The 10,344-nt window shown below is 28.2% G+C and overlaps 1 protein-coding gene across 1 annotated transcript; it reads left to right on the top strand.

The window, feature by feature from the left end:
• Positions 1–1,817: 1,817 nt before the first annotated feature.
• LOC136986761 (uncharacterized) lies at positions 1,818–5,569 on the top strand. Its single transcript, XM_067284363.1, has 2 exons — positions 1,818–2,029; positions 4,246–5,569. Exon 2 carries the CDS (start codon positions 4,286–4,288, stop codon positions 5,108–5,110), a length of 825 nt encoding a protein of 274 aa, XP_067140464.1. The 5' UTR covers positions 1,818–2,029; positions 4,246–4,285; the 3' UTR covers positions 5,111–5,569.
• Positions 5,570–10,344: the final 4,775 nt, after the last annotated feature.

Raw genomic sequence — 10,344 nt, 5'->3', positions numbered from 1 at the left:
TTAGTTAAGAAATGTTTACATAGTAATTTTAATTACATAGATGTAGTAGGACAGTAAAGTAAAAGGCAATACAAGTAGCATTTACAGACATATGGAAGATAGAAAACAATCTTCAATATGCTTGTAAGGAAGGAAGCTTCTATCCAAAGTCAAACAACAATCATTACAAATATATATATAACTTTATTTATAGATTAAAATTCTTCTAACTCAATTCAGAATTTATAATAATAATTGTTTATTTTTATTTTAAAATTAATTTTTATCGAATTGTTACTTTATAAAATAAGAAAATTAATTTTAAACATATTCTCTCGTATTATTTTTGTAAAGCATTGTTATATGATATTCAATAAATTAGTTTTATAATGAATAAACATCCATTATTATATCGTTTCATGATTAGAAAACTGATAAGTTTGTATTTTTTTACTCATAATTTATCTTTCGTAAACAATTCAATACAATCGACTTCTACAGAAAATTCAATAGAAGGCTATTTGTGTAATACTTCCATAAAACAATTTCATACATTAACTTTCTTTTTATTAAAAAAAATTAATGCACAAAATGCAGTTAACCACGATAAAGATTAAATTAAATTACTAAATCATACTTTTCTACCAATCCTGTAAAAGAAAAGTGCATTGTTCTAAACTCAACAACACACAGAACACACTTTTGACTTTTGAGCTTCCATGTATCTAAATTAAAGCCAAATAACATAATTATAATTAACTTTATAAAGGAATTTCCACAAATCTTAAGTATAATTTACCATAAATATAAAGAAAACTGTGTATAAATTACATTGGAATATCATAAATATTACATCCAAACATACTTAACTAACAAAACTATTTTATATTTTATTTTAGACTTTCAAAGTAATTCTTCTCTATTAATTGTTTGATACATTAAGATTTTATAAGTAATAATTATTCATTAAATTACTTAAAACATACAACACTATTATAAACATAGCATCTATAAACCCTCTTAAATTTATGTCTTATCTACTAAAATACTAGCAGATAAGACATAAATGTACTGATAATATGTATTTATTCTGTTAATAGAATAAATTTATAAGATTTTAATTAATTAGGCTATAAATTAGATTAATATTATGACTCCTACTGACTCAAACTCCTTTAGTTTCAAGGAGAAGAAATCAGATTGTTGCTATAATATAAAAAATTCAATTAATTTTTTTTATAATATTTATAAACTTGATTACAATACTACAACATTCTTTTAGGAATTTAACAGAGTGCAAAGACACCACCAACGATTTTCATTATGTAAAATATGGAAAGTTAATTCAGCACCGTCCTTAAAAACCAACTCATATGTCAACTTTCTGTAAGATGATACACGGATAATATCCGAAGATAATAAATTTAACACTTGACAAAAACAGATTAAATTCGTTAAAATGTTTTTAAAAAATACTTTAAAAAAGGAAGTACCATCTGTCCACTGTCGAGTACCATACGCGATAACAACCATTAATTCTCATACAACTAAGGGTTATTATACCAACCACACCCATTATCTTCCTTCATAACAGTAAAAAAAAAAAACTTTTTTTTTTAAATTTATAAATTAATTTAAATGATTCATTTTATAATTAATTATAATATATTTATATACACGATCCGAATAATTAATAATTTCAAGTTTTGTTAAAGTATTCTTTAAGCGCAGCATATATGTATGCCTATATACTTTTCCGCTATGTGCTTTTCTCTATTGATACTACATAGACGTACAGTACAGCGGTCTTTCCCCCTTTTTTTAATGTACACATTATAACAAGATTCGATATACTGGAAGAAATAAAGAGACGTAAAGTGATGTCACGTGATAAATGACAACCTGTATCGTATCACCTTGGAAACGATTGGACAAACATAGCTGAGTATGGTTTAAGCTCAGCTGTCTGCTTCAAGCTGAGCTGAAAGGATTTTCACTCGTTGCCACATAAAGGAGGTAACATGTCGGATTTAAGGCGAAAAATTTTCAGGTATGTAACCTTAATTACACAATTAAAAACGCCTCATTAACTCGATATTCTTATATTAAAAATAATTACACGTAAAGCCGATCGTAGTATAAACATGTGCTCGATCTGTCGGGTGCATAGTTTAACATTAATTGGCTTCTACGTACTCATATATATATTTTTAAAAATTTAAACTGAATTTAGGACCCTTATATTCTTTATAAAAAGTAGAACAATTGATTAAATGCGTTGAATAAATATTTTAAAACTTAATTCTCATTCAAATATGCTACCAGTGTACAGTACGTATATATATTTAAATACGTTTACCTATAGTACTGTACAGTACATATACACGAGTTAATTACTAATTATTAATTAATGAGACTTTTTTAAAAATTAATGATATAAATAAACGAACTGGGTAATATTTAATTGCATTATTTTTTTTTAATATTTAAAAAAAATCATTATTTCTTACTTAATAATAGGTTTTTTTTCCTTCATTTCTTTCTCGGTATTTGTCGCTAAAAATATTTTTGTAACGTTATCGATTCTTAACGTTGAGAAAATTCGACATACAAACACGGAAACGTTTATTAAAGTAACCTATCAATAAATTCTACTTACAATATTTAAAAAAAAAAAGGGTATATTTTATATGAATTTTAATCCTTATTTATTTATATTCGAGTTGGGTTTTTACTAAATTGCGATTCTTTAATGCCAAGAAAGGTATTCGACCTTTTCCAGTAATGTTCTGAATCTAATGACTTTCCCAACGCAACAGTTATTTCCTGCTGTGTTGCCTGACATTGCTACCTTTTGTAGTAAATTTTTATACAGGGAAAAATCATATCCGTTCCAAGAAAATTTTCATTTAATTACGGATGTAAAAAACAGTAATTTATAGCTATAAAGTTAAAGAATAATTAGAAATCTAGTCGATAAATCGGCGCTACAATCGTTTAAATGTATAAGAAGCTTATAAAATTATTATTATTATTATTATTTGAGTGCCGTTATTGCTACTTTTCTTCATTAATTTTTTATGTAACGGAATTATAATTGTTCCTAGAAAAATTTCAGTACTTTAGGCTTTTAAAAACAGCTAAATTCCTGTTATAAAGTTATAAAATGTGAGAATTATCGATTAAAAAACATTAAAATTGTTATAAATCTTTGCGATTTAGTTACGAGGAAAGCATTAAGATCGTATAATTTAATGTTAAATACTCGCAGCGAGCTTAAAATTCAAGTTTAATATATAAAATTCACTAACGGATGCAATAATTAACAGTTCTCAATTACGAAACGTGTACGGAGCTTACACGTGGTCATATGCACAAAAATGCCAAATTAATAATAAAAAAAATTTATAAAATAGCCAAAAAATAGACATTTTAATTTTTAAAAATATTGAAATCGATACGTATGTCAGATTTATTTTAACAGAAAAATAAAATTTATAAAATTATATCGTACTTACAACTAGAAATTGTTAACTTTATAACAAATTTAAATATAAAATGTTCAGAAATACTGTATCATCCATTATTAGAAATGGCTACAGGAAAAATGCCAAATTACAAGATAACAAAATTATAAAATAGCCCATAAATAGAAACTTTTAGCACTAAAAAACCCGCAAATTGATCGATATAAAATCAATTTTTAGTTTAAAAAAATAAATTATAAAATATTATGAAAAAAATAAAATGCGACATTGACTTATTCATAATAGTTTTTTTCCCCCGCTAATTGAAACAAACAAGAAAATTCCCTTTCCCGTCTTCTACGTATTGTCCTCGATAAATAATTAAAGCTCATAAAAGTTTTACATCGGAATCCGTTTCAAAACATTCGTCGCTATCGGATACAGTTAAATAGCCATTCCTGTGCTAATGAGAAGGGGAAAAAGCCCAAACTCGTATGAAAGTTGCACGACATTGGATTTGGCAAAATGGCATCGGTACACGAAAGCATCTTCTCTTCTCATTAAACTTACCAAATTGTCGACCTTGACCCGATGCGGCTGACGGTAAGTAGCGTAAAACTGAAACTTTGTAATTTTATAACAGTTCTGAATTGATAGCCAGGGAAAAATTTAATTTTATACCTGAATTAGCTCAGAGTGATGTTAAATGCGGCATGCGAAACTTAAATTAATCGTCGCGTTTCGTGTTTCTTAAAGAAATTCTAATTGAGTTATGACGGATTTAATTTCTATCGTGCAGGTTCTCGGGCGGAGTTCGATTAATATAAAACTGATTATGAATGAAAATGGAAAAAGAAATCGTCCATCCAAACGGAAAATCAGCTAAATCTCGTACAGTACATTGGGGACCGGCTTCGAGAATGGATAAATCTCCGAAATCCGACGAAGAAAGCGGCGTGATTGTGTCCAACAACGTGAATCCTCCACGTGCTGCCTTCGGCCCGGATGTGCTTATTGTTATAGGATTGATCCTTTTCATATTCGGCTTGACTATAACTTTGATCGGTGTTAACACCACCTTCAACCTTCTGGAACTAGAAATTACGGTCATGGGTATCGGACCTTCACTTATAGCCATTGGCATCATATTCCTCCTCCTAAGACTTATCTATTGCAAAGCTTTTTTCATGTCATTTTATAAAAAATCGCGATTTAATAACACAGCTAACACCATTCATCCTTCCCACAACGATAAACAGTTATATCCCGTAGAACCGGAAGTGGTCACAAGAACTGTACAAGAAACAGGAAGCGGTGTCATTGCTCCTCCTCCATATTCTTACACAAACGGCGAAGATGCGTTCAAAGAAAAGCTTCAAACGGGATTACACAATGAAGATAACGGGTCCAGACCAGAAGCTGTAGCAAATTTGAGTGACACCAAAAGTCAGAGCTCTCAAGATTACGTGATGGACGAATTAAGATGCATGACACCAAATTTAGAAGATAAAGAAACTGACAAACAAAATCTGATAAACAATAAAGGTAAAAAGGATGAAGACGAGTCGGAATTAATCAACGAGAAAATTAACGGGAACCATTCTTCTGCCGAATATTACCGAGAATTTAGTAAGACCATAAACGAACTCGGCTTAAACATGTGAGTTTGCATCCACGGCTAATGTGCCTTTACATGGATTTAGTAATTCGGAAATTGGATAAAACGGTGAGGAAGATGTTTTTCTATTGAAAATTTCAAGTAAAATATTTCTATTTTCGAGAAAAATAAGACTATTTACAAATTAGACAGCACGGATGAAATTGTTTCTGAAATCGGAGAAGTGATAAAAATGTCTTTCAATCAACGTAATAACCTTATTAAACGGAAGAAAATAGAATAAAAACACGCTCTAATCATCAGAAAAAGTGTAAAAATTCCGAAACATTTTGATAAAATGAAGATAAAACTGCATTAATAGAAGTTTTTTTTTTTCCTAGTGAATATGCTTCGTTAACTGAAGAAGAAAAATGCTCTCTTAGAACACTTAACAATTCCATTTATAGGAATTATCGTTAAAATATTCATTAATACTTCGGAATAAATTATAAAAATTAATTCCAAATATCGTTATTATGCTCAGAAATCTTCGTTATTCACGAAAAATTTCGATCGTTAGATTATCATTCATTATGATTGATCTAACGACATTGCCGACATTCTTCCTTTTCAAAATCTCCAACGTAGAATACAAACAGAATGTTAACTGTTAAAACCGTTAGCAATAATGCCCACATTATTATTTACACAAAAATCACCAGGATAAATAAATATATATATATATATATATATATAAACCCGGCAAAATTAATTTATTAAATTAATTAATAAATAATATGCACCGAAAAGACTGTAAACAAGATAAAAATATATATATCCAAATGGAACTTTTAAATTTAAAAATTAAATTTTATTGTTAATGTATAAAAAATCGCGTGTTATTAATTAATTAATTTAAAAATTATGTAATTATACACTGTAAAAAATCATTAATTATTCCATATAATTTCGGTTGTATTTATGCAATTAAAAATAATAATAATGTGTTTTTTTTTAAATATAAAATAAGAATAATACTTATTTGTTTAAATACATATAATACAAGGAGGCCTGTAAATATATTATTAGTGGGTAGCCAGAATTTACTTGAAGCTAAGGATCAAAGTGTTTAATTACTTTTACTTTCCTGGCTGTTATATTATATATAACACAAGGAAAGTTTGGCTGTCAGTCAAAAAATTATCTCGCAAAATGTTTGCGTTTTTTTTAGACTCGGGGGACTTTGAAACGTCGAAAAATTCAAAAAAGTTTGGGGGTTTTTCTGTGTGGGGATACGATTTTTTCACCCACTTTGAAGCTTAATAACTCCCGTGCCTTTTGCCGAAAATTTCTGAAATTTTACAGGTCGGTTCGTGTATTAGAAGGAAATATTTCTAGAAATTTTCAAGAAAATCGAACTATTAATTCGGGAGTTATGGCCCACCCCTTAACATCTCCCGAACAAATCTGAAGACAAATGGTAGAAATTATTAGGGATGGAAACAAAGAATGCAGGAACAGCTTTTATGCATAAAAAATGTAACTAATAAAGTTAAACAAAACAGACTTTTAAATGACCTTTGACCTATTCTACACATAAGAATTTTTACCCAAATATTAGACGTATATTTTAATAATATAGGGCCTATATTAAAAAAAAAAAAAAAAAATTAACTCGAATCACTTATGAATATTTTTATTATTAAATTTTTACAACATTCGACTCTACGATAATAAAGAAAACTTTTAAATTTATTAAGGTTATATATTTAAGAAGGAAGACATATTTATGTACATTTTATTACATCAAACTTTATTGAAGTTGCTATTTATTTCAAAATCAAATAATACATTTTATACATTATTTATTATTATATTCTTTTAAATATATACTATAACTTCTAATTACTCCAAGTTATTGAAGATGATATTACTTTGCTCTATAAATAGTCTGGAAGAGAATAAACAGACTTTATTGTAAAATTATTTATGATTTTTCATACAAAGGTTAAGAAATTATTTTTTTTAATATATTAATAAAATAATTTTAATATACTTTATATATTTAAAATAATAATAATAATAATAATAGCTTTTTTCTCCTTTATAAAATTAAATGGTGATATTAAATTAAATTTCAATATTAATTTTTTAATAATAAATATTTAATTGTAAGTAAAAATAATTAAATAAAATATTTTAAAAATTACTATTTAATATAATTTTTCTTTTAAAAAAATATTTATATAATTTATTTTATTTATTTATTTATTTTTTTAGAATATAAATTGATACCCAATGAGTAGAAGTGATGGGAATTTATAATCGATAGCGATTTAATTAAATTATAATTTAAAGTTTAAAAGAAAATTATTTAGAAAAATAACGTTTTAATAATTATAAACCATTTAAAATTTATTATAAGATGAAAATTATATTAAATAAGCTTGTAAAGAAGCATCACGAGTGGATGAAGAAGATGAAGAGTTTACATTTAAACAACGATTTTTATATAAGATTTTATTATTTTTTTTAAAAAAATACACTAAAATCTACTTCTACAATTAATTTAAATCTCAATTTACCTTAAAAAGTATAAAAATATATCTTAAATTCGCCGTAAAGTATAATTTTGTATAGAGTTTGCCTGACGTGACACTCGCAGTAAAGAAAAATAAAACCTTTTATACGGGTATATCCTACTTCCGAATCGAATTATAACACGTTAAAACAATAAATTTATTATATAAAAAGTTTTTTACGCGTTAAAAATATTTTAGAAGTGGAAATTAAAGAGGGAAAAAAATTCCTGAAGTGCTGGAATGCTAAATTTTTATTACGTGATTTTTAAAAAAATGAATTAACGGTTGGAAAAACAATTAGAAAATAATAATAATAATATATAAAAAGGTAGCTTTATTTTATTGTATAGGTTATAGTTGCTTAGCAACATGTTGTATATACAAAATTTGTTGATAAATTGACTTAACGGGTTTATATGTAAAAATGATCATTTACTTTACGAGTAGAAAACTCGTGTTTTCTATATTTATACATATCAATAAATTCGATCAAATTATTTAAGAGTTTTCTCTTAAATCCCATGAGACAAATCATAACTCACGTGTCACCACTTCTGACGTATTGTCACGTCATATTATACTCGAGTAAAAAGCCTTATTAAAAGAATAAAGGCTATTTTAAGAAGAAAAAATATATATATATTACCGTATTCTCTACAATATATAATATTGTAGAGAATACACGTAAAACAGATTTTTATCGAGTTATTTTACAAAAGAAAATCCTTAAAAACTTTTCAATTTGATCATAAAAGGTAATGTGAAATAATTTTCGAGTCAATTTTCAGCACATTCATCTCTACTTACCATGATATGGTAATGATGATAACCATATCATCCCTAGCTTACCATGATATGGTAATGATGATAAACGAGAAATATAGAAGTTAAACATGAATTTGAGCATCTTTCAATCCTGTATTCATTCGCTCCTCTCTTAACAGCTCGTTCATCATCCTCATCATTTCATCATAAGCTCAGCATATCATGATATGATGATAAACAAGAAGTATAAGAGCTGAGCTTTTGTGCTTAGCTTTCAATCATGTCCTCACTACCTTATTCCTTGTTCATCATCATCATCATCATCATAAGATAAAGCATATGATAATGATGATGGGTGAAAAACAAAATGCGTAAAAACTAAGCATAAAAGCTTAACTTTATGCCACCGATGATGATGATGATGATTATAATGAAGTATTTATGCTTCAATTATTAAATATTACTTTCCCGGTTACTATATAACCGGGAAAGTAATTGCGAGAAAGTATGGCGATCGGTCAAGACATGACAACCCAAGATTTTTATATATTTTTGGATTCGGGGCACATTGAAACGTAGAGAAATGCGAAAAAAGTTGGGGTGGGGGAAACGATTTTCTTCACCCTCTTTGAAGCTTAATAACTCCCGTGCCTTTTGTCAAAAATTTTCTGAAATTTTGCAGGAGATATGGGTATTAGTGAAATTGATGCTACTAAATTTTGGAGGTTAAAGGTCAAGCAGGTGGGGAGATAGATGGGGTTACCTGTCGTATCTCGTATTAAACCTCAACCTCTACCTCAGAATTAAGTTTTTGCCATTTTATAATAACTGATTCATACTCGTACCCAGCAGAATTAAATAAAAAACTTAAATCAACACCTTAATGCTTGCTGAGAAATTTTTAATTAAACGAACGTTTTCGGCCTCATCTATAGGCCATCATCAGGTCGAAATACAAAAATTGGAACGCTTACGTTCCATACATAGAATACAAAATTCAAACTAAACGTTTTTTAAAAAATGGAACTAATTAACGAAAAAAATAAAAAATAAATAAATAAATAAACATATAGTGAGAAACTAGAAAAACAACAATAATAATAACAAACGAACATAATATCAATATTACCTATCCTAACTAGAAATAATTCAATTTAAATATAACTAAGTTCATGCCCCTCCTATAAGTTTTTAAGGGCATATTTCCAAGCCGAAGGAAGACCTTCCGCGTCCCTTGCGTTAATACATTTATCTTTTAGCTTACTTCTGTAAATTTCCATTTTTTCCGCTGTTCTCGCCAAAGTTGGGGAATGTACCTGTTTTATGATTCTCGCCTCATTCCACCGTACCACTGATCCTTCAGCTTGCCCCATCTGGGCTAGTACTGTTGTATTGGACCCTTTTCTAATATCATACTTATGTTCCTTCATCCTAATTCCTAAGTTTCTAGTAGTAACCCCCACGTACTCTTTATTAATGCCTAACAGCTGGTTCTCGTAAGGGATCTTATACACACCTGCCTTATCTTCTTTTTTAACTAATCCTTTATCGTTTCTAAGTATTTTATACAAAGGGCCCATTTGTATAAAATACTTAGAAACGATAAAGGATTAGTTAAAAAAGAAGATAAGGCAGGTGTGTATAAGATCCCTTACGAGAACCAGCTGTTAGGCATTAATAAAGAGTACGTGGGGGTTACTACTAGAAACTTAGGAATTAGGATGAAGGAACATAAGTATGATATTAGAAAAGGGTCCAATACAACAGTACTAGCCCAGATGGGGCAAGCTGAAGGATCAGTGGTACGGTGGAATGAGGCGAGAATCATAAAACAGGTACATTCCCCAACTTTGGCGAGAACAGCGGAAAAAATGGAAATTTACAGAAGTAAGCTAAAAGATAAATGTATTAACGCAAGGGACGCGGAAGGTCTTCCTTCGGCTTGGAAATATGC

The sequence above is a fragment of the Centruroides vittatus genome, unplaced genomic scaffold, assembly GCF_030686945.1.
Source record: "Centruroides vittatus isolate TY-2023 unplaced genomic scaffold, ASM3068694v2 scaffold_1172, whole genome shotgun sequence".
NCBI classification, from domain to species: domain Eukaryota; kingdom Metazoa; phylum Arthropoda; class Arachnida; order Scorpiones; family Buthidae; genus Centruroides; species Centruroides vittatus.
Note: the sequence above shows the minus strand (reverse complement) of the source record. Positions and strands in the feature narration are given on the sequence as shown.

Excerpts from the sequence above, each read along its gene's own strand:
- LOC136986761 (XM_067284363.1), top strand. The coding sequence starts at position 4,286 with ATGAAAATGGAAAAAGAAATCGTCCATCCAAACGGAAAATCAGCTAAA.